This window comes from Setaria viridis, chromosome 9, assembly GCF_005286985.2.
Source record: "Setaria viridis chromosome 9, Setaria_viridis_v4.0, whole genome shotgun sequence".
NCBI classification, from domain to species: Eukaryota; Viridiplantae; Streptophyta; class Magnoliopsida; order Poales; family Poaceae; genus Setaria; species Setaria viridis.
The window spans coordinates 2,408,338-2,431,377 of record NC_048271.2 but is presented as its reverse complement, the minus strand read 5'-3'; the positions used below and the strand labels follow the sequence as shown (position 1 = coordinate 2,431,377).

At 44.8% G+C, this 23,040-nt stretch overlaps 5 protein-coding genes and 1 pseudogene across 6 annotated transcripts; 3 read left to right on the top strand and 3 right to left on the bottom strand.

The window, feature by feature from the left end:
- Positions 1-1,353: 1,353 nt before the first annotated feature.
- On the top strand, positions 1,354-4,374 carry LOC117837661 (DNA-binding protein EMBP-1). Its single transcript, XM_072290643.1, has 9 exons — positions 1,354-1,746; positions 1,866-1,985; positions 2,064-2,161; positions 2,261-2,313; positions 2,420-2,467; positions 2,558-2,802; positions 2,913-2,993; positions 3,657-3,782; positions 3,912-4,374. Exons 1-9 carry the CDS (start codon positions 1,573-1,575, stop codon positions 4,038-4,040), a joined length of 1,074 nt encoding a protein of 357 aa, XP_072146744.1. The 5' UTR covers positions 1,354-1,572; the 3' UTR covers positions 4,041-4,374.
- Positions 4,375-4,685: 311 nt separating this feature from the next.
- On the bottom strand, positions 4,686-8,120 carry LOC117837660 (probable protein phosphatase 2C 80). Its single transcript, XM_034717390.2, has 5 exons — positions 7,926-8,120; positions 7,046-7,728; positions 6,115-6,439; positions 5,483-5,632; positions 4,686-5,328 (listed from the first exon to the last, which is right to left on the bottom strand). The coding sequence occupies exons 2-5, from the start codon at positions 7,678-7,680 to the stop codon at positions 5,041-5,043; spliced, it is 1,398 nt and encodes a 465-aa protein (XP_034573281.1). The 5' UTR covers positions 7,681-7,728; positions 7,926-8,120; the 3' UTR covers positions 4,686-5,040.
- A 430-nt stretch (positions 8,121-8,550) lies between these two features.
- On the bottom strand, positions 8,551-13,436 carry LOC117837659 (uncharacterized). The gene is made up of 12 exons (XM_034717389.2): positions 12,692-13,436; positions 12,536-12,590; positions 12,355-12,457; positions 12,100-12,217; positions 11,959-12,024; positions 11,834-11,884; positions 11,317-11,447; positions 10,215-10,827; positions 9,870-9,987; positions 9,725-9,771; positions 9,235-9,375; positions 8,551-9,115 (listed from the first exon to the last, which is right to left on the bottom strand). The coding sequence occupies exons 1-12, from the start codon at positions 13,334-13,336 to the stop codon at positions 8,849-8,851; spliced, it is 2,355 nt and encodes a 784-aa protein (XP_034573280.1). The 5' UTR covers positions 13,337-13,436; the 3' UTR covers positions 8,551-8,848.
- A 290-nt stretch (positions 13,437-13,726) lies between these two features.
- On the top strand, positions 13,727-14,676 carry LOC140221472 (glucose and ribitol dehydrogenase homolog; annotated as a pseudogene).
- Positions 14,677-15,043: 367 nt separating this feature from the next.
- On the bottom strand, positions 15,044-17,501 carry LOC117836326 (uncharacterized). 2 transcript variants are annotated; one of them, XM_034715729.2, is made up of 6 exons: positions 17,278-17,467; positions 16,937-17,031; positions 16,488-16,567; positions 16,246-16,295; positions 16,022-16,134; positions 15,044-15,487 (listed from the first exon to the last, which is right to left on the bottom strand). In XM_034715729.2, the coding sequence occupies exons 1-6, from the start codon at positions 17,450-17,452 to the stop codon at positions 15,122-15,124; spliced, it is 879 nt and encodes a 292-aa protein (XP_034571620.1). In that variant the 5' UTR covers positions 17,453-17,467; the 3' UTR covers positions 15,044-15,121. The 2 variants fall into 2 exon arrangements, with proteins under 2 accessions (XP_034571620.1, XP_072147047.1); XM_072290946.1 differs by lacking the exon at positions 16,937-17,031 and having other exon boundaries at positions 17,278-17,501.
- A 202-nt stretch (positions 17,502-17,703) lies between these two features.
- LOC117835110 (RNA-binding protein Y14B) lies at positions 17,704-22,093 on the top strand. Its single transcript, XM_034714476.2, has 4 exons — positions 17,704-18,005; positions 19,826-19,962; positions 21,219-21,361; positions 21,658-22,093. The coding sequence occupies exons 1-4, from the start codon at positions 17,744-17,746 to the stop codon at positions 21,722-21,724; spliced, it is 609 nt and encodes a 202-aa protein (XP_034570367.1). The 5' UTR covers positions 17,704-17,743; the 3' UTR covers positions 21,725-22,093.
- The last annotated feature ends 947 nt before the right edge of the window (positions 22,094-23,040 follow it).

Here is a 23,040-nt window from a genome sequence, read left to right as displayed (position 1 = left end):
CCGAGGGGAAAATGCACGACGACCCATGTTTTGACTTGTGATTATTCCTTGCTTGATCTGGGCCGGTGATTCTGGCATGGCTTCCCTTCGTGGCAGGGTGAAAATGGCTATGCTCTTGTCCAAATTTCTCGATTCTTATCCTTAATTAATCCCCTGGTTTAGTGCAGGTCACCAATTCAATACTTGCATGAAATGTGCAAACCATTATTGTGTGCCCCAAATAATGATAATTCAAAACAAAAATACCTCTAGGTGTTACTGTTTTTTTTGGGAATCTCTAGGTGTTACTGTTGAGTGTCTCTCCTCTGCAAGACCGTTGTCTCCCAAAGGAAATAAAGCAAATAATACCTCAAATCCACAATATTTGTCTGGTCTTCCAATGAGAGCAAGTTTGGCACCGTTTTATCAAATGTCAAAATTGTGGCGCCTGCTATACGAGAAACCAAAAACATTATGAAAATTTGGAATACACAAATTTAGCGGGACTTTCACTTTCACACGACATAATTTAGTTATCACAGAAATTGTAAAAAGGGTTCGAATTCCCTGATCCATTTGGATCCTTTCATTTTGAAGAAATTGGAATCTATTTAGTGGAGTAAGCTATTTGTCTTGGAATGTGGCATTCCACAACTTTCCAAAGTTCAGATATAAGCATATTGTAAATTCATGGGGTGAGAGATGGAAATTAATTATATAGATCCTCATCCTATGTTTCTAATGTGCAACTTATAGCACGCTCTTTGACTCGCTTCCCTATAGCAAAAGTGCAGTACATAAGTATCTCTCCCATATGATCAACAATAATATACAAACATATTCCACATATAATTATATTAGTTTAATTAATTTGTGTCTAAATTATGATCACTAGAACTAGAATGGAATTTAATAGAATGGAATTTAATTACAAGCATCCAAACGGAGTCAGATTCAGGTCAACTTTTAGCTGGTGGTGGTGGTGGATTTTTGGCCCAGGAGCAACGGAAAGAAAGATATACAGTGGCCCAGGCAAGCAAGATACCATGTCAGCCCATGCACGCCAGATTCTGTCCATGCGGTTTCCCACCCCAGGTCAGCAGAGTCCCTGCGGCATCCGACTCATCAGCACCGCGAACCCGGACCCCGTCTCCCACTGACGACCGGGGTCCACAACCCGACCAATCCCACGCGCGCACCCGTATGCTACCCGCCCCGCCGGACGCGCCACCTCCACGGACACCTGGACCCCTCGCCGTGCCACGATCCACGTGTCGTCCCTCTGGCCTGCCCCCGGCAGCCAAACGCCGCGCCGCCACCTCCCCCCCGCCGCCTGCCCGAAGCGACCAGACCCCCGCCTGACCCGCGCGCCGCCCCCCCTCCTCCTCTCTGCTGCTCTAGTGCGCCTCCGCCTTCGTTGGGGCCCTGCCGTGTGAACTCGCCGCGCCCGCCGCCTCCTCCGCTCACCTCACCACCTGACCGCCTCGCCACACCGCCGCTGCAGTGCAGATCGATCTCTCGGCCACAGGGAGTCACCACAGCTCAGAAACTAGTACTGGACAAGTCACGACACGCGCGCGCGGCGCGTGGCCCATGGTGTCATCCGCCTCCACGTCGTCGGGCGACGAGCGCCCGAGCGGCGCGCCCGGCGACCCGTCCGCCGGGGCGGGGACGACGGCGCCGCTGCAGGGGCACGCAGAGTGGGCCGCCTCGATGCAGGCATACTACGCCGCCGGCGGGCAGCCTTACGCCTGGCACGCCGCGCAGGTACGGGACGACGTACGATGCCTCGTTTTTCTTTTTCTTTTGCTTTTGTTTTTGTTCGCGTAGCGTGCTTGGGAGGTGGCGGCGTGGTTCGGGATTTGATTAGGGTTTCGTCCACGCAGCAGCACATGATGGCGGCGGCAGCGGCGGCCGCGGCGGGGGCGGCGCCGCCGTACGGGGCACCGGTGCCGTTCCCCGTGTCATTCCACCCCGCGTACTACGCGCACGCGGCCATGGCCACGGTGAATGCTCTGTTCCGGTATCGGTTCCAGTGATGCAGCTGGAATGTGAAATTGCTTTCTGGGTTTGGTTCTATGCAGGGTGTGCCCTACACAGCCGGCGAGCCCGTGGCGGCGGCGGAAGGGAAGAACAAGAGGAAGAGCTCTGGTGCTCCCTCCGTCGGTAGCGCTTCTGGAAGGTATCATTTCATTTCGTGTAATGTACTTGCTGGCTGCTGATCCGTTCTCGTGGTTTATTGAGCTGATTGTGAAACTATTAATTGTGGTGCGTGCAGCAGTGATGCAGGGAGAGAGGAGTCATCAGATAAACGAGATGCTAGTGCCGACCTTAAGGTGCCTTGTTGGCCATTACTCACTATTACCTAAATGCAGCTAACTGTAGTGTAGCGGTATCGGGACCATCTTGGTTGATTGTGATTTCGTAATTTCCATCTATCTATTACCTTCTGCAAAGAGGAGAAAGTCCAGCAGTGCAAATGTACAAGGTTGGCTCACATAAATCGTAATGCTTTACTTGTAATAATGCAGTAGCTTTCCTGTTTCGGTGGGTATGCCTGACGGTTGGCACTTTTCAGGCGAACCATCTCAGGCTGCAACAACGCAAGATGCTGCAGCCGAGACACAGAGCGCATCAAAGAGGAGGTCTGCAGCAAAGCTCTCAGTTTCAACACCTGAGACGGCAGCAATTTCTGAAACCAGACCGAACTTGAACATTGGAATGGATCTTTGGAGTAATTCTCCAGTTAAAGCAGAGACCTCTGGACAGGGTGAGATAAATGCTGCAGCATCTTCCCAGCATGACATCACTTTATCACAGATGGTATGTATGGGAAACATACAATGGCAATTTGCGTGAACAACTAATATTTTGCATCTCTAATAAATATGTAGCCTGTTTTCTTTCCCTCTTGGTCATCTGCTTTGTTTTAGCAGGATGAGCGGGAACTGAAGAGGGAGAGAAGAAAACAATCTAACAGGGAGTCAGCAAGGAGATCAAGACTACGCAAGCAGGTACTGCCCTCGGTTAGGATGTTGGGGAGAGAGTGTATACGATTGAATTGTAATGTTCTCTTACCCTTTATTTTCCTGGTGATGCTTTGACTATACATGGTACTACAAGCAAAGCTTGAAAAATAGCACATCTCAACCTGCACAAAAGCCCACTGATCCTCATGAAAAAAGGGTAGTTACAGCTAATTGGTCCATTGTTAAAATGTCTTAAAGTGGAAATGGTGTAGCTGGCCTGACTAACCTCTTACCCACCATGTCACCATGTGGTTGCATAAATATAAGAAAATGTGTGAAAAGTCTCGGGCCAGTTGGATAAGAATACTTTGTAGTTCTTCTTGAGCAATGTTGTCTAATTTACCTGATGTAGTTGAGTGCCCCTACCACCCACTCTGCCCCTCGACAATTATTTTTTGTGGGAGCACATCAAATCTGAATTTTACCAAACATCTAATTTGGTATGTAGCTTGTCACACAAATAAGATTTTCTTGGACAACAAACCAAAAAAATTATTGATGATATTAATTGTCTGATACTCGAAAACACTTATTTTAATTAGTCGGAACATTCAGATATACTATAATAATATAGTTAAATTCCACGTTGTACAGCTTCTTTAGCGAAATATGTACTGATTGATTTCATGTCCTCGTTATACTGCCCAGCAAGAATGTGAGGAACTAGCCCAGAAGGTAACTGACCTGACTGCCATCAATGGTGCACTCAGATCCGAACTCGACCAGCTTAAGAAGGCTTGTGAAGATATGAAAGCGGAGAATTCGCAGCTAATGGTGAACAACTAGCCCTCCCTTACTCATTGTTATGTCATAAGCACATGGCTCGTCTTTAGGTAGGTTATCATTGTAAACACATCAAAATTCTCACGGAGCATGTGTGCTTCCCGTTTTCTACCTGTGCAGGGTGAAATGGAACAGTCCGAGGCGCCTAGTGTTGTGACAACTTTGAGCATCCAAATAGACACGTCAAAGGCGCATCATGGGAACAATGACCTGCACCACAATAAAAATAACAATGATAACAAGGGATAGTTTGAGTAGCAACCATGAACTAGGTGTTAGATCTAGATAAGGCTAGAAGATGAGATGAGGTGCTTAATATTAACTGCACTGTCGCCCATCATCGTCAGTCTTTTTCTTCCGTTATTATTACAACTACAACCATAGTTGACCCCCTTTCTAAAGCTACTCACAAGCGTTTTGATACCAACAGTCTCTTCGACTCGTGTATAGTTGTCATGTAGTAGCAATTTCAAAAAAAAAAAAGTAGTCATGTATCAGGTATCGCTGCCAGCCGCGAAATGTGAGCAAACTACTTTGTGTCAGATAATCTGATATGGAAACTGTAAAAACGATTCATAGAAACTTCGATGTACTGGAGCGACACCATGCAATGTTTCGTAATTTCTATCACGACTCGGGCTCGCAGAGCTAATCCAAGGAAGCTGTATCATATAGCCCAATGCACAAATTGAATTCAGAAATACCCGAGTAAGTTCTTGCACATGCATTCAGCAAGAGGCAGGCGTTGGCGCATTGCTCATTCCCAGTCGGGGAACACAAAATTTGTAGCTGCAAAGACAAACGGGCGAAAGATCAGAAAGGGATATGCGCCACAATCTGTATCATCGCCTGGATTCTTTCAGTTTCAGGCAAACCGAGAAGGCAAGAGAAGCATTTCAAACAGCACCAGGCAGCAAACAAGTCCATAACAATCGACACTGTTTACAACAAAATTTGTTTTCAGCAGGTTGTTGTCCTCCATCCAAGAGGAAAGGAACCCACCCAGGTTTCAGAGAATTATCTTTTTTCGTTCTCGCAGCAGTAACGAGTAAAATGGCATAATGGTTTGCTAACATCTTCCACGGCTAAAGAGCAACCATGCTAAATCCAGCGCAAGTGCTTCCGGGATCAGGGGATTTCACCCCTTCTAAATCTTCTACGCGACTACGCCCCGGTGCATACACGCGCCATAAGTTTGGGACAAGATTTATGTACATTACATCCAAAGGAAAGGCTTGCATCATGCGACTCAGGCACTCTTCACATATGACACAACGACTGTGATATCGTCAAGCTTCCCACCATAGTACCGGTACCCAGCTTCTTGAGCAGCTGATGCGAATGGTGATTGCCTGTTCTTGTCCGTAGCTCTTTGTCGAGCCAGAGCAGCAATTTTCTGTGCTGCAATCTGAGGCTCAAGTCCAACCCTAAGAGCTTCAACAATAACACCACTAATTTCATTGTTGTATAAATTGTCAAAAAGTCCATCTGTGCCAGCAACAATAACATCACCAGGAGCAACCGGAAAGTGGAAAACCTAAAGAAGCATCAAATGCAGAGCATAATTATATACAAGTACTTTGAAGACGTAGAACTTGAACAAATTCAACAGATATATAAGTATAGGCTTCTTAGGTGAGTTGTGTTATCATAGTACTCTACAAAATAAGGAAAGGGGCTGAATTACTCACCTGAGCAGAACTTGGAAGATCACTGCCACCCCCACTCTCGAGCTGATAAGTAAAATTGAAATCATGCTGCTGTGAAGGTGATCTGAGAACAGTGCGACCATCTCTGACTACTACGAAGCCACTATCCCCAAGATTTACAGCATGGATACCCTGCAAGTTTAAATTTTATGATGTCAGTACAAATCATCAACGAACTACCAAATAGCATGCGTGCACTTTTTGAGAAGTAGGAATTTGGAACTGGTATCACCAAACAGATGAATAAATTATATATCCATTATCGTTGACACAGTTTGCTATTCACATGCTCAACAAATTTTTCAATAAAATTAACTGCAGATATTCAAATACTTTTTCTGTGTGTTCACCAGGATACACCAAACAAGTAATTTAGTGGGAGGACACTACGGGCCTGCTTCGTTCTCTAAGATAAACTCTGGAAGAAGTGAATATGGAGAAGCTGGTTTTCTTAGCTCCCGGTATCTTTAGTTCATTTCAAAGAATCACTCCCACAGAATCTGCAAAGTGCCCTGTGGCAGAGCTCCCTATGGAATCACTCTGGGAGTGGAGCTGCTCTGGGAACTCTACCAAACAGGCTCTAAACATCATCAAACAAGGAACAGCAGCTTAACCTGGTCTTTAAGAGTGATGATACAAGCAGTAGATGATCCTCTTGCTTTGGTGCTCGTATAAGCCTTCTCCAAAACTCTTGATGGATCAATAGTCCCCTCTGGCTCATCTTTGATAGCACTCATTGAATTTCTCATGAGCTCCTTAGCATAAAGTCCAGCATCAACACCAAGGTCTGCCCAACCACCAACACCATCTGCTACACCAATCACATGCTCATCGGTGCTAATAAAATGAGCATCCTCACCACCAGTTGCCTCCTTGGCAGGGTGAGGCAAGTAACAAGAGCCTGAGACCAGCTTCAAACTTTCAGAAGTAGGTGCTTTTCTGTAGAGGGAATGAAACAGTAAACCACCAGCAGATGTTGATAATACTAGACCTCACAAACTAATAGAAAAACAGACGCAATTCATCCTAATATAAACAGGAAAAATCGTATATGGATATTTCAAAGCAAACTGTAAGTAAATTCCAGTCCAAACTACAAACCTATGTGTGGGAAATACAAGTAAAATCTTTGTTATGTTGTCCCTATTTTAATTTTATGAAACTCTGATGCGATGTACACCATACTCCAGTTCCCAGTTCTGAGTTCACTTTTCTATAGGTTCATTCAAATACATCAATTTTAGGACATAATCGACATCACTCACAGAACTTAACAGCATCGAGTGAAAGCTAATGGAAATTCTGTATAACATTTTTCTTATCATTAATGGACCTCAATTAGCTCTCTCTCTTGGCATATTTATGTGCATCTTCTGTATGGACATAGACAATTGTAACCAACACAGACAGTTGTAACCAACTAACTATGCAGCATCAGAACATACATAAATCATCGACGTATTCACATACAATGTAGAACCTTCTAGAGACTAGAGTAAATTGATGCATAACCAGCAATTGGAGGCACAGTAATTTGATACATACCCATCAGATGTAACAGTTGAGTCATCCATCTTCTCATCGAGTGACAATTGATGCTCTGTTGCTCCGGTGGAATATGGCGCCACACATGACGAGCTGAAGTCTCTAGCCCATGGCTCAACTGCAAAGCTCAATTTCCAACTTGGTCCAACTGCATTTGTCCAGAATGACCTATTCCCCCACGGCTCACAGCACTTCAAGCTTGCACCAAACTTCTTGCAAGACTCCAACCCTCTATACCTAAAAGAGACATCTGGCCGAGGTGCACTCCCCACCGATCCCATGGCTGCAGTACGTGTGGAGCGTGTCACTGCAGATGGATCCTTGTCCGGTTGGCGCTTGGTGGCACCCAGCTCAGCTCGCCGGAGAGCATAGCCACAGGCAGCCATAACAATGCCACCTCTCTGCAGCAGGCCCTGCCCTGCGCAGGGAGACCGAACGCAAGGGGCCCGGTGGATTGCGGCGAAGAAGGCGGAGGGCGCGCGGCGGTCCGTGGTGTGCAGGAGGCGCGCGGGGTAGGTGGAGAGAAGGAACCACGTGTTGCCGAAGAGGAAGCTCCGGCCGCCGCGGCCGAGGGGGAGGTCCTTTTGGGAGGAGAGATGGACGCCGCGGCCACCACCGCCGTAGCCTGCCAGCATCTTAGGACCGAGCGAGGCGGGCTCCCCAAGATCTCATCACAAACACACCTGCCACCACCGGAGAAAATCATGGGGGAAATTCCGTGAGACGAAATTGTAACTCGGGCCATTCCAAAAGCAAATCAAGAAACTCCATGAGATTAAGCGGAGGAAATTTCAGAAGAACGCAAGGTCGGAGACTGCGCCATCGATTCAGCTACAAAATTAAAATGAATTCGTGCAGGGACAGGGTTGAATCTTCTTACCGCCACAGCAATAGCAAGATTTCAAGTGTGGGGGTTGAGATATCGAGCACGACCAATTCCCGCGCAGCCTCGATTGAATCTCCAACCTATTCGCGCGATGGAGCTTGCGGCGGGTCCGTGGCCACGGATTAGGGTTGCTTCTCGTTGGGGGAGAGCGAGGAGGTGGGGGAGAGGATAGGAGTATAGGACGGCGGCGAGTTCACACACAAGATAGGCGCAGGCGGTTTTCATTTGGGCCCTTAGAAAGTTTCCTCACAGTACTGGACCTAAAAGCCCGCGGAAATCGATCGTAGAGAAAAGTACAGCCCAGATTGTTAAGGAGGCCTAGCCCATTAAATCGTTCCCTACTGGCCGTCTCTGCGACAAATTCATCCTTTTTCTTCAAGTATAAACTTGTCTTTATTTGTCGCGCAGGTAGCGTAATTCACAGGCTTCAGGCCCCGACCAAGGCCCAATTGAGGAATTACCGTGGCAGAACAGAGCATACAGGCACGAGCAGTGTTTCTGGTGATGCTCCTGAGTAAAAAAAAAAAGGTTCCTGATACCATTTCTTAGAGAAAACAGTGTTCCTGATAGTGGGTTTGAACTTTGCAAGTGTTCCTGATAATTTTGGCAAGTCTCCACGTACAAAATCTTTCCTTTTATGATCATAAGCTACAACTGTTGAGTCCCAACTCCCAAATCCATACACTTGGCAACAGACTGACACCATCCGTTTGAAGAGCCAAAGGACTGAGAATAAGGAAACATGACACCCATCTTTAAGCGTTACAGAAAATCCAATGTACATTCCCCAGCACATACTAATGAAACACATGATTAGCAATTCAAAAACTGCAACAGGAAACAAGGAAGCACGCTGGAAAGTATATTCTTTTTTCTGATTGAGGATGGCCGCAAGTTTTAGCTGGGGAAGGAGGCTGTCAGTTTCTTGCTCCCACCCTAGAAAACCTCCTTGATAATTTGAATGCTGAAAACTGATGCACAGCTTGACTTTCTGTGATCGTACTACAGCTTTCCTGACTGCTAAGCTCTTGTCTATCAGAAGTAACTGAAGAAGTCCTGCGCAGGATCTCAAATAAGGAAACACCTGAATTCGTATCACTCTTTGAATTTGCTCGTGGCCCCACTGGCTTCTGCTGTGAACTGCTAAACTTTGCCTTCTTAGGTTGGCTTGAATTGGTCTGATCCTATAGGATGGAAAGAATAATCACATCAGAATTTTCTAGAAAATAAGAAACGAACACCATGTTTCAAAGCAGATTCAAACTCATGGACATAGCAGACTCAAGTTTCTCATGAAACTTACCATATCTGAAAAACTCTCTGAAGTAGACATGCAGCTCCTGGTACTACTGTTGCTGTCATCACGGCCAAATACATAAGATCTATGAACTGATCTATAAGACGACACCATTGAACCACTGGCAGTTCGGCCAAGGAAAGATGACTGCAAGGAATACACAGTGATGCCATTTGATGGTTAAATATGACAAAGAAACTATGCAAAATCTTGGATAATAGACGCAACACAAGATCATGCTAAAGTTGACATGGCATTGTTGCAGTATGGAAACATTACGAGCAGCCATACAGTAATACTCAACAGAGAACCTAAAGTTGCAAACACAAAAGGAAATCAAAGATTATTCAAGTCCAAATTTGTCCTTTCAATGCTAGCAGTTACAGGAGTTCATGCTCAGTAAGTTGCCACAGGAAAGAGCATTGCACATTAGGAACGCCGATTACTAAGCATTCATCTGTAACAAGTATAACGATGGACAGGTATAACCACTAACCTTTGAAGCACTGCTGTTCTTTCCAGTCATAAGCAATTCGTGATTTGCTGGAGAAATAATAGGAACAATTGTTAGTAAATCAATTAGGATGCTTGTTGAAAAAATCAATTAGGAGACAGAGATGAGCTCAGAACGGTATCCATACATGTTGATTGTTTCCCTCTCCTCTCTGGCTGAGGAGCGATATTGAGCTTCTTTATTAGACCAAATACTTCCCTTGAGCTGTCATCTTCCAGCGGAGATATGAATGTATTATTATCAACCTGTGTGAAAAATGTGTCATTCAGTCATTCTCAAATTACTTATTAGTACTTAAAATGAACAAATAGTTCAGTACTATTTGCATGGCAAGGAAAGAACTAGCAATATTGGCTATCAAGCATATATCAGGCATTTAGTATGAGTATACCCATATCTAGGAAGCCATCAAGAGTGGTATAATGACATGTACATGGATGAATCATTCAAATTATTGATGCTTAGCACTTACTTCTCGCTTTGAAATACGTTGACGGGCCAAATATTCCTCTATCTCTTCATCATCAGAGTGATCATAAGTATCATTATCATCTGCAAACATCTTTGCAATCATTTGTTTTGCCTTTTCAGAATTCTGCCGCACAACATTTGCCGGAGTCAAATCGTATGACATTTCCTTTTCCGATTCGTTCTCAGAGTCTTCTATATCGTCATCTTCATCTTCGTGCACTGATTTCTGCTCCTGATGGCCAAACTTCAGCCTTTGCATAACATTATTTGTTTCAGCAGCATCCTGTTGCTGAAGCCACTTTTGGTGGAGTTCATTACGCTTATCATGATCTACTTCTTTTTCTTCATAGCCAGCTGCTATCAGATCATTAAAAACTTCATTTTCATCACTTCCATCATCCTCATCATCATCCTTAAATCTCATCATGTCATTATCACTATCATCCTCTTCCTCAGCTTCGTCATCTAGAAAATCTTTCAGGATGGCATTATCTGGACATGAGTCTCCTCCAATAGCTCGTTGGAGGTGTTCACGAGTATTTACATCATTATCTTGAGTGCTCGGTTCTATATTCTCTTTATCATTATCTTCTTCTTCTTCATCTTCTGATGAACTGTGGCATAAAATGTATGACAACATCAATATTGTATATGCATGACCATACATAGAGCAGGAATGGAGCTAAAAAGTTAATGATATGCATCGATTCTCTGTATAATTATATAAATTTTCATTGAAATTCCGAAGTGCATTAAGAAGTCAATCCATGTTTAATTGATGGAGCTAAAAAGGCCTCAAAATTGGTTTGCGTTGGCAAAACACAATTGGTAAAGTTAGCATAATGCTTTTATTTAACAACTCAAATTCAATGCCCCTAACAGGGATGCCGACGACCCTGTTTCCTATCAATGAAAATCACTCAGGTCACTCAGGTGCGGACTTTTCGTTCCCCCTGCCAACCATGAAAAATCAATGCAAGGCTAGGGAAGAAAAACAATGGGATCTGCTGCAGCAGACAAGACATCCAATAACTACAATGCCTGTGAAAAATTGAGAATGGATGGTGGGAGGCAAAATTATACAAGAAAGGTGTTGCACTTACGATTCATCATCTGTACTCTTCTTAGCAGGGCTTGAAGAAGGGGGCAGTTGAGTCTGATCTACTGAATCGTTATGTTTCTCACTTGACTGAGTATTCTCCTCATGATTCTCTTGCGATCTATCAGAAGCTTCCTGGTAAACAAGCAATCTATAGTTAATCAAGCAATTCGCTACAGATAACTATGTCAACACTTGTAATTGTGTATGTATAGTGTGTTTAGAAATCATTATTCTATTCAGCAAGACTTGTCAACCATGGAAATTGTAACATTTTAGATCCTTACAATTTACAGCAGCACAACTTTACTGAGTACCATTTGTTTTACCACAAGCGCGATTATAATTGCTTGGCGTAGCAAAATAAAATAGAAGTGCTGCTTATAGCTGAAGAGTCCAGCTGCTATGCTATGTGACAAAATAGCTGCTGCAAAGGGGCAAAGTGCAACAGAATTGTATTTTGTGTGTGTGTGTGTGTGTGTGTTTTTTTGGGGGGGGTGGGGTGGGGATGGATCTCCTACCTCATCTGAAGCTTTGGTATGAAGATCTTTCTCCTTACAATTCAAATCATCCTGCAAGCCAGACCGCTGCATCAGTAACATATGGGCACCAAACTGCAAGCAAATTAAGAGAAAGCAATGCTCACCTCATCCTCAGCAACACCACACTGATCCAGCTCATGGCCATTTGTTCCAAGTTCCTCAACACCATCCTGCAATTATAGCGCCAATTTATTTTCATGGACACTACATAATAATCAAATCAAACTGCCTTAGCGAAGACTCACAATCCTCAAATCCTTATCATCCCTTGTCACTTCTTTAACCTGGGGCACATCCAAACGCACAGCAGAATCAATGGCTGGCTCCGAAGCAGCATCATTATCTTCAGTAGTAGTGCTTGATCTGAAATCCAGAGTAATGAAAAGCAAAGATCATCAATTATCCCTGAAGGCACATATGGGATAGAGGGTTGGGATAAAATCCTTATGACTTATAATTGAAATTCCTGAAAACCACACGAAAACAACTAAATTACTTACTTCTTTAGAATCTCCAGCTTACGAAGGCGGATCTTCTCTAGGAGCGATGAGATGGGCTTGCAAACTGGCTGCACGATTGGCCTAAATGATGCACTCCTGGTTTCTACAGTGAACAAACGTGAGAACAAAGATCAAATCTCAACATCTAAATTCTATTGACATGAGCGGTTGACATGTATACCTCGCAGCAACCTCTGCGACTCGGCGTGGATCGAATCAAGCTGCGCCCTCCTCTCCTGCACGGACGAGCCCACACCACCCATCAACAAAATTGGCTAGCAATTCATCAACTACATAAAGTAAGGATCCAGAAAACAGGGAAGAATGTAATGGTTACCTTTTCAGAGCGTTTCTTCTCCCGTGCCGACTCCTTGGGCGCCTCCTCCTGCCTCTTCCTCTTGCTCCTCTTCCCCTTGGCCTCCGCCCCTGCAGCCATTCCCCTCTCGGCTTCGTCCATGTCGAGCCGCTTCTTCGCGGAATTCTCCCTTCGCAGCTCCTCGATGAGCCCGCCTCCCAGCAGCTCCTCCTCGTCCTCGTCCTCCCCTTCCGCCGGCGCGCCGAGCGGGTCCCACCCCCCGGCGCCGACGGTCTCCGAGAACAGCGGGTCGAGCCCGTCATCCTCCTCGTCGTTATCGGGGCTGTCGGTCGGCGGCAGCGGCGAGGAGACGGGAGCAGGAGAGGAATGGGGCAGCGGGGTCGGCGCATTCGCATCTGGCGGCGTCGGCGGCCGGGGGGAAGGGTTCGGGGGCGAGGACGGGCTCGGAGCTAGGGTTTCCCCGCCTGGAGACGCCTGTTGCTGCGGTGGCGAGGGCGGAGGCGGGGAGCCGGTAGGAGGGCTGGTAGTGGTAGCGACGGTGGTGCTAGTGGTGGCGGTGGTTTGGGAGGAGGATTTCTTGAGCCGCTTGAGGCGGCGAGGCGGGGAAGCGGCGGGGGACGCGGGGAGGGCGAGGAGCTCCGCCTCGTCGAATGGCTCCGTGTCCATGGCGCCGCGTCTCGGCCTCTCCTCTTGCCGGCGGGATCTGTGATCTGGTGGGTGGGGGGAGCGGGGAGGATCCGAGGGGGAGTCTGGATCGGTGGATTTCAGATGGGGAGAAGAGAGGGGGAGCCGAGAGAAGGAGCGGGAACAGGTTCGAGATTTGCCAGGTTTCGCGCCCGTTTTCCCTCTTTCCGATTCCCCCGCCGGTGGTGCTGGGCCGGCTTCTGAGATTGCGGGCCGGTTGGGCTTTTTTGACAACGAAGAATGCTGAAATGTGTTTAAGGCACGGGCTTGGAGCCAAACTTTCCAATTCCGTAGCGTACGCAATGCCGAGCACAACACGCACGATACGCGCAACTGCAAGCGGCCAGGCCGGACCCTGATCCGTGTGCTGCAATGTGGCTGCCACTCGGTTCCTGAGGTCCTCCCCACTTGCCACGCGCGTATCTGTGCATGACGGCTGGATCTAGTGCCTTCAGCTCTTGATTACGGGGTGTTTGATACGAGGGTGTCGTATCCGATGTTCGGAATCTAATTATAAAACTAATTGCAGAACCATATGCTAATTCGCAAGATGAATCTATTAAACCTAATTAATTTATCATTAGCAAATGGTTACGGTAACATCACATTGTCAAAATATGGACTAATTAGACTTAATAGATTCATCTCGCGAATTACACTCCATATGTACAATTAGTTTTGTAATTAATTTTATTTTTAATTAGCATCGAAATATCCGACGTGACCATTGTTCAACTTTAACACCCTGAAACAAAACACCCCTGTATCCGGACATGCGCGCATAGAAATCGACAGAACTGATCGGTCCTCTCGCCGCCATGGCTTCCTCGGAGTCGAGGCAAGCTTTCCCACCCCAGAGTCAGGCGTCGCAGCCGGGCAAGCAGCATCTTATGGAGCCCGCGGGAAGCCGGGGTTCCTGGGCTACTGCGCCACCAAGGGCGCGGTGGTGGCGTTCACGAGGGCGCTCGCGCTGCAGCTCGCGGGCAGCGGCGTCCGCGTCGATGGGGTCGCGCCGGGGCCCGTCTGGACGCCGCTGATACCGGCGGCGAATGCGCCGGACGTCGTGGCCGCGTTCGGGACGAAGGTGCCCATGGGGCGCGCCGCGCAGCCGTCGAGATCGCGCCCTGCTACGTCTTCCTCGCGTCCGACGATGCCTCGTACATCACCGGCCAGGTCATGCACCCCAATGGTACGTCCATGGCATGATCCATATGCTATTAGTCTATCATACGATCTTACAGTAAATACCCTGTGCAATATTAGCTTGTGGAACTATCCGTCTCATTTTGTTACTTGTAGGCGGTGAGGTTGTGAATGGGTAAAGACTGAAGAGTCGGTACTTTCAGTTTCAGAGGTGAAGGCTGCCAGGGCTGCTGCAGGTTTCACATGCACTTGCGTATGTGTGGTGTAGCTTTGTAATGAGTAAACGTGCGATGGAAGAAAGTGTAATAGGCTGGTAGCATGATGTACCAAGTAGTGTTATTCTGAGAGTGTAATATATGTACCATGTAATGTTTTTGAATTCTAATGTTTTCGAGTTTCAATTCAACAGTTTCAAATCGAGAGGTCTGCATTAAGATTTTTTACACAGCAAATTCGGAACTTGAAGTTCCCAACTGTTATGCTCTCATGTTCAGCTTAGTTCATACTTTGTATTAATTTCATCAGCCTGAAGTTGTAAACTAGTAATTGGGGCTAGACCAAAATTGAACCAGACTAAGAGATGTACGAGGGAACAAGGACATTAGTGACACAAATTGCAGATCACTACATCTCATCACAATCCGTATCATTACATATAAAATACAAGTAGTGCTCCTCAAGAGACCGATCATGAGGCAGTGCGTCTTGCTCTCTCATTAGATGGGAACTGGACTCCCGGAATCTCTGAACGCGTAATTTGTTGTACGCTTCCATGTTGAGATTTGAAACCAGGAAGAGCTCTACCTCGGTGACGAATCGCTCTGTTCGGCCGAGGAGGAATGGCCTAGCAGCATCAGAGAGCAATGTCCTGAATTCTTCCCTCCTAGTCTCTGGTGAAATCCTCCTTGACTTGTGTTCTTTTTCAAGCCTCTTCATGAAGGATCCGATGACACCATGAATGTGGTATACTATGGCATCAACACTCTCATCCTGCAAAACTCAACATTACCATACGTCACTGGGCAATCAACATGGCATAAATTTATATGCATTGCCATTAAGCAACTCCATGGTTATGCCCCTTTATTAAAAGTAAAAAGAAAACACTATCCTCTAGCACTGGGGAACAATCTCAACATTACTTAATTATTGAAAAATTCAACATGCTCCTACTGCTTCTTCACTGTGCAAACCAACCGTGGTATAGCCAACAAAAGAAGCACTAGCATCAACGATATGATGCTACTGATAGCTATTTGTAAATGGGCAACACAAAACTGATAGCTATTTCTTAAGAGTCAAAACTGGTGTCCAAATGTTAATATGATACCACTTCACAACCTTGTAAATATAAGGAAGAAGGAACACTTAACACAAGGAAAACTCAAAATCCCTAAAGGAACCATTGGATGCTCAAATTATATCACCTTTCAAATCTAGTAAGGATACCCCCAGTACTTAAACATAATTCTTGCAAGCTATGGATAATTATATTGCTAATATGCAACAGTCAGAGCATCATACCCGAGTAAGGGCCTGGATTTCCCGTCTCAGCCAGGTTTCAAGCCAAATTTTCTTCCGGAGATATTTGTGTTGCTCCCAGTATTGCTGTACACCAGAAATATTGCTTGTGATATCTGCTCAATTCAACAAACTTCAGTCTTACAATAACAAGTGAGGTACATAAATTCCGATTTAGACGACCAAAGTGTGAACAGAAAGCAACAAAAAGCATATTAACACAATACCTGTCATGTTATAGAACTGTGACACCAACTCGTGTGCATCTGAAAGACGCCTGTATCATAAGGGAAAGGGGAATTAGTGCACTTGTTCACATATGAAAGAACAAGTTTTAGTTTACAATCAGATGAATAACATGCAAATAGTCTCCATTGCAGCATCTGGGTGAATGGTTGCTTGTGAATATGAGGTCCAGAGTACAGCTGTACACAACTAGAGGGGAGAAAAGGGGAGAGAGAGGGGATACCTCTTTCTAGGTTCCTGATCTATGTACCACCGCTCAAATGATTCACCATCAAAAGCATGTATGATGGATAGATTTTCAGTCTGCAAAATGGCAAAAGGTTACATCTGTCAGGACTTCAGGCTATGTCTCAGGCAAACAATAGTCGGCCAACTACCAATCAAGAAATAAGGCTACCGAGACTTAAGCAACAAATAGCAAAGGTGAAGCTAACACATCCCGAATTTGTTGATATGGTTCACGACTCATAACGATCATTGCCAGTTTCTCCAATCCAACAAAAACACAAAGGAATTTCTGAACCAAGTGTGCCATCCAACAAGTTCTGAACAAACACAACCATTTTGCCCTTAGAGACCCATGCTGTTTGTCCATGTACTCACTTCAAGATGACAATACAGTTACTCAAGTGAATGAACTCCGGATGGTGGGATAAGCATAATTGATCTCACCTTGCAGAGTGGGCATCTAACAGAAGACATAGGTTCTTCATGCTTACTCGCTACGATCCTTACCCACTGGCATATACATTTGTAGCAAAAAGAATCTGCAGAAGTAGCTAGGAGTTTCAGAAAGGACCTTAAACAGCGAAGGGCAAATTATTATTCCGAATCTGAACTACAGCAATTTCACAGCTTCTGCAGTTCATTTTCAGCAAGAGGCCAATAATCGCAACTAAATTTCAGTCTATGGTAAAATCCTAGAGCTCATTCTCAGGTAGTAGGCGTGTATCGAACGGAATCAGACTTTATACCGGGAATCAGGGAAAATTTCGTGAGAGGGGACGACTTACGGAAGCAGGTGTCGAGGTAGGCCTCGTCTTTGAAGGCTTCGAGGCAGATGGGGCAAGGGCAAGCAGTAGTGTTTGCCGTTGCCTTCGCCGCCACCTCCGCCGCCGCGGGTGGGTCGCCGCCATCCCTACCGGGAGAGGAGGCGGATGCGGCGGGGGTAGAGGCGGACGCCGCCATGGAGTCAGACTCGAGACGCTTCCGAAGTTCTTTGGACAGGGAGGAAGCCCCGTGTCGGCTCCCAAATATCATCCGAGCCATCCGTTTCCGATTCGACGGCTAGCCAAGGACCGACCTGATCTGATGATTTGCTTCGAATTAATGGACTTTTAAGGGGTCTTTCAGAAATATCACTGTACTAATCACGTTTAGCTTGTAATTACCGCCATTATAAGAGACCCTCACGTTGCCAGTTGCCACCCACTAGTCCACTACACACCCGCTTCCCCTATTCTCTCGCTCTCTCCAATCATGGTGGCGGCGATGGGGCGGGCGGCGGCAGCGGACGAGGAGGAGGACGTGGAGTTCGTCGACTACGACCAGGACGACGAGGACGCCATGGAGGAGGACGGCCGCGCCGTCCGCGCGCTCCCCGTGCCCCACATCGTCTCCCCGGCCGTGGTGCGCACCCGCGGGCGCTTCGCCGGCTGCAGCCCCTCCGTCCTCGCCCCCAGCCGCGACCGCTTCGACTCCCTCACCGACGAAGGCGACAATGGATACGGCCCGCAGCGCTGTGAGAACCCCTTGAGCTAACACTTTTTTGGGCATGATCTCTAGGTTTCGACTTTTGGTTGGGGTTTTTGGCTTTCAAAGTTCGCGAAATTTTGTTGGGGGTTCGCATGTTGCTTTGAAGTTCGTTTGTGGAAATTTGCGGGCGAGGTTAGTGATGCTTTGCTAGAGCTCGTGGTCGGTGATTTTTGGTTGGGGTTTAGGGTTTTCCGCTCGTGTGTGCTTGTTCAGAAGATGATGCAGTTCGACTTCTTTCGTGCTCCCGGTTTTGTGGTTGTAAGATTTTGAATTCCCGCTCCAGGAATTAGCTCCCGGGAACTGTGATGTTTCGGCATAACGACTGAACACGAGGTGCCTGGTTGGTGGTTTCTTATAAACTTATAGAGCTATATGCCCAAAAAGTTATCCACAAGTATGAATGTTATGGCCAACTCGGGGGCAGGGAAACGCTCATACTAGATCATCCTTCTGTAGGCTTGGTGCCTTGGTGGGCGTGGTGGTGTGTAGCACGTGTTTTCATCCCAGTGTCCTCTGATGGTTTAATCGTGAACTGATAGTTATTTTGGAGGACTTTTGGGTTAAATATGAGAGAATAGTTACAGTACTATGGAAACTAATTTAATCAGCAGCATGTATTGTCAGTCAGAGTGCGGGAAACTGTGGTATGATGTATCTATCCTTCTGATGAATAATGCTAATTCAGCAAATTCAGAGTGACTTCATTATGTTTGCTGGAATGCTTGTTCAATGACAATAGCTTGCAGCAACGAGTAACTTGATGATCACTTGTATCAGTCATTAATGTTTCACAGGGAGTTCCATATGTTCTAAAAGGGTTCGAATGTTTTAGGTAATACCACTAAAAATGCTGCAATTGAGCTATGATGCTTAGGGATCACTGAACTAATGTACACATTTTACATGCCAGCACTTGTTTTGCAGCCACTCTAGGGAATGTTTTAGCTGGCTAGTACAGGTCTACGGGGTAATTTGAAATAATCTAGTGAGCAATTACGCTGTGAAGTGTGAACTATTAGAGAGGGTAGTCTCATTCGCTTGCATGAGGCATAATAATGCATCCCCCCTTTGTTTGTTGTTGTGGATTGTGTCTTATAAATGCAGCTTGATATTGTTCAAAGAACTGAGTTTTCTTTTCCAGATTTACTCATTTATACTACCTGGCACTTGAAGGTGTGGTTGTTACTAGTTTCTTACAGTCTTTTAGTCTCGTAAAAAGAAGCAAAAGCATGCACTTAATAGCTCAAATACATCTCATTGTGATATGTAACCAGTACGAGTTCAGAACAGGGATGTTTTCATCAGTACATATTATTAGGCGGGGCAGTATAGTTGCATGAATAGCATGTCATCATGCTTCCTTTATTTCTGCATTGTGCTGCTTTTCTGCTCTCCCTAGTGATGTCATTTAGTGTTTACTACAGATAGTGCTTTGCAAAACCATGCAACTGACCTGCTTGTATTTGGCATTTCTTTAAACTTAGATTGACTAATATGTCATGTATATGTATCCCAGCATTTTTCTGCCCAGGAACTCGTGTGCTAACTCTTCCAGGTAGTCCCTGGTGAATTCATATTAGTTTACCCATACATGTCAAAACATGTATGGATAACATAAGAACTGAGGATATGTTTGTCCCATCGTATAGGATTCTGTTATATGCAAAACTAGCTGCATTTGGTTTCTGCCCTCATACTTATAGTCATTGTCTCTTTGTTAGTACAGTAACATTGCATTTCTCATGCATCTATTGTTCACTGTCACTTTACCTCTTGTTCTAATTGAGAATTTTTATTAACTCTTAGCTATTGAAGGATGGACAATTCTTGTCTGTGGAGTTAAAGAAGATGCAGAAGAAGAAGATCTGCACAATGTTTTCGGTGAATTTGGTCGTGTCAAGGACTTGCATTTGAATCTAGAACGCCGCACTGGATATGCCAAGGTAAATTTTGTAGCTTTACTCTGAGTCTAAAAAGCTCGTTCAATTTGTTAAAATTCTATACCAGCATCTAACACACATCAAAGATCAAATTTGTATTAGTAATGCTAGACATGATAGCAGAATTGTTTTTCTTAGGGACCTTTAACGGAGTCGAATAATAATTGGAATCAAAGTTATGTTGCTTCGTCCTTCAGGATCTTGGTTTTTACTTTCGAGATATTTATATGAAACAATGCTCATTAAGTATTAAGTGTTCATTAGCATCCTTTAACCATGTAAGTTTAGGCTTTGTTAACTTGTCAGGGTTGGCTTTTTTTCTTGTTTTACTTTGATCTGAAGACATGTTTTGCATTGGAAATATTTTACTTCACTATCTGGTTTGATTGAAATACTATTATTGCCTTGCATACTTCTGAAAAATCATTTGCTTATTCATTTTGGCAAATTTTAAACAGAACCCATGTAAGCTAAGCCTAGCGCTAAATGATATTTCCTCTCCTGTGACCACCTTGCCAAAATAATCTAGCACTGATTACATCTATCTTATGAATCAGTGTCTTGGGAGCTTATACGTTGATATCAAGTAAATAGGTGTATTGCTAAGTGCAAGCCTACCCCCTTGAGATAACTGCTTAGCCTTCCAAGATTACAGCCGCTTTCCCTCATTATCAGAAGGAATTGCCATTCACCCACTAGACTCTTCTAGGTTAAACAACAAACAAGAACCCCCCACATATTGGAACAGCAAGTGACAGCAAGTGACGATTTGCTTCTATATTACTTAATACATCTTTATTCCTAGCAAATTGTTATGTCCATTTGGAATCACTGATGATAAGTGGTTTAGCTGTTCAGATTTGACAACTTGTTTTACACAATTTATTTAGATGGAAGCCCAATAAGAGAACAAGCGTGTGCTATACTCCTGTGTGCCTGTAGTTGTGGTTTTTATGAGAAATAGCTCATCGGAGAGGCACACACAGCTAAGGTTATACTCCCTCCGTTTCAAATTGTAGGTCATTTTGGCTTTTCTAGATTCATAGATGTTTGTATGCATCTAGACATCCACTATATTTAGGTGCATACAAACATCTATGCACCTAGAAAATCCAAAACGACCTACAATTTGGGACGCAGGGAGTAGATCACATTTACCTTTGAGAAAAAATTATCAACACATTTAACAACTTCCAATTGAGTTTCTCATATTTTCTTTTATTTGCTCCTCTCCTCGCCTGGATTCTGCTGTGTGACAGGGATATGCGCTGATTGAATATGAAAGCTTTGAGGAAGCACAGGCTGCGATCAGAGCAATGAATGGGACTCAGCTGTTGACAAAGACTGTCTATGTTGATTGGGCATTCAGCAGAGGTCCTATAAAGAACGCCATGAGCACAAGGTTTTTTTTTTTTTTTTTTGCGAAACAGTACAAGATATGGCGTTAGTTATGCTAATGTGTTTTTTTGTTTGCTCCATTATCTCATTGGCATGAATTGCCTTTTCTTTTGGTCATGTATCTGTATTGCATAACATAAATAGTGCCCAGAAAGTGCCGCGTGCAAATTCTGGAACACACTTCTTACTTTGTAGCTATTTTTGAAGTTCCTCTATTGTGTAAGGTGACATTGTTCCCTTGAAGTGTGATAAATTATGGTTATGAGGTTTGACCTAATCAGTTTCTTATGTTTTGCACAGGCCACCACGCCCAAGATCCAGGACTCCACCGCGCAGGCTTAATGCCTTGATGCTGGCGCCATATTGAGTGGGGGGAGTGGTGGCTAGGGTTATGTGTCAGTTCTAACTGATTATGTTTGGGCGATGAGCAGCAGCTAAACAATGTGAAGGTGTCTTTTGTAACCTGAACCTCGACTCTGTTAGGCTTCTTGTATCTGTGCTTAGCTTGTTCAGCTTTAGCTCTGAAACTTGGGGAGGCTGCTAGACTCTGCTGACTTAACTATGCGCCCATGCCAAAGGTTGTCTGGTGTGTAAGATCAGTGTCACGACGGTAAGGAGGTTTGTTGGGTGTGCTTTGGAACGTATCCACTCTCATTTTCTGGTGGCTTGATAACCAGCCATATCATACGACATTCCTAAAGAAAATTGAGGTCCGATCAGGAATGCCCGTTCTAAACTGCTGAGCTATTTGTTCTGTCATCAGTTCGTTGCATGGCACGGCTACTTGGGCTAGTTAGGACTTAGTTTGCAAGTGAATATTCAGACATGTGCTTTGCCTGTCCAAGTTTGATAATCAATTCTAAACCTTAACAATGAGCTGGTTCGAACAAGAAGGAACCTTAGTTAACGTCGTGTCAAATATCAGCAGGATACCTTGCAACTTGAACCTGAGAGATCTGAGCAACTGCCATGAAGCAACGGTGCTCAAAAAAGGTTTCTTGCACATATTCTTGGCTGCTTTTATGGAGTTAGATGCTTGCGTATCAAAGTTGTTTTGCGGAACAGCAATAGAAACATCAGGAATCTCTGAGTCTCTGACCAGAGCTAGAAGAAATGGATCGATAATTAGTGGAAATATAGACATTGTTGAAATGTGAAATTGGCTATGCCTAATTACCGTGCTACACAAGCGACGTGCTCAAGAACTAACGTTTATGATGCTTCCGTGGATCATGAGATGCCCAATAGGTGCTTTGGATGCTGACAGTTTTCCGAACCACATTGCCACGATAAAAACTCCCTGCATGGCTTAGCTTCACATCACCGCTTGAAACACGTGCAGATGATAGTTAAATTAGCGCTCCAAACAGTCATGATTTTAGTTTATATATCCCTTTAACAACTATATATTTTTAATAATAAATGTAAATTGAAAAATAACAAGCGACAATTGAACCACTTAAGTTTTCTTTTTAATAACGGCATTGCTAGCGTCCGGACGTCCGATGGGAATTTTATCATCGGACACTTCGTTGCAACATCAAAATAAAACATCTGCAACATCGAAAAATCTATAGTTACAATATTAAAAAATATGCGAAAAAATGACTACGTCATTCGACTCTGGGATAGATATTCCTGCTACAACATGAACAGTATGTTTCCTACAATATTCACTGGAAA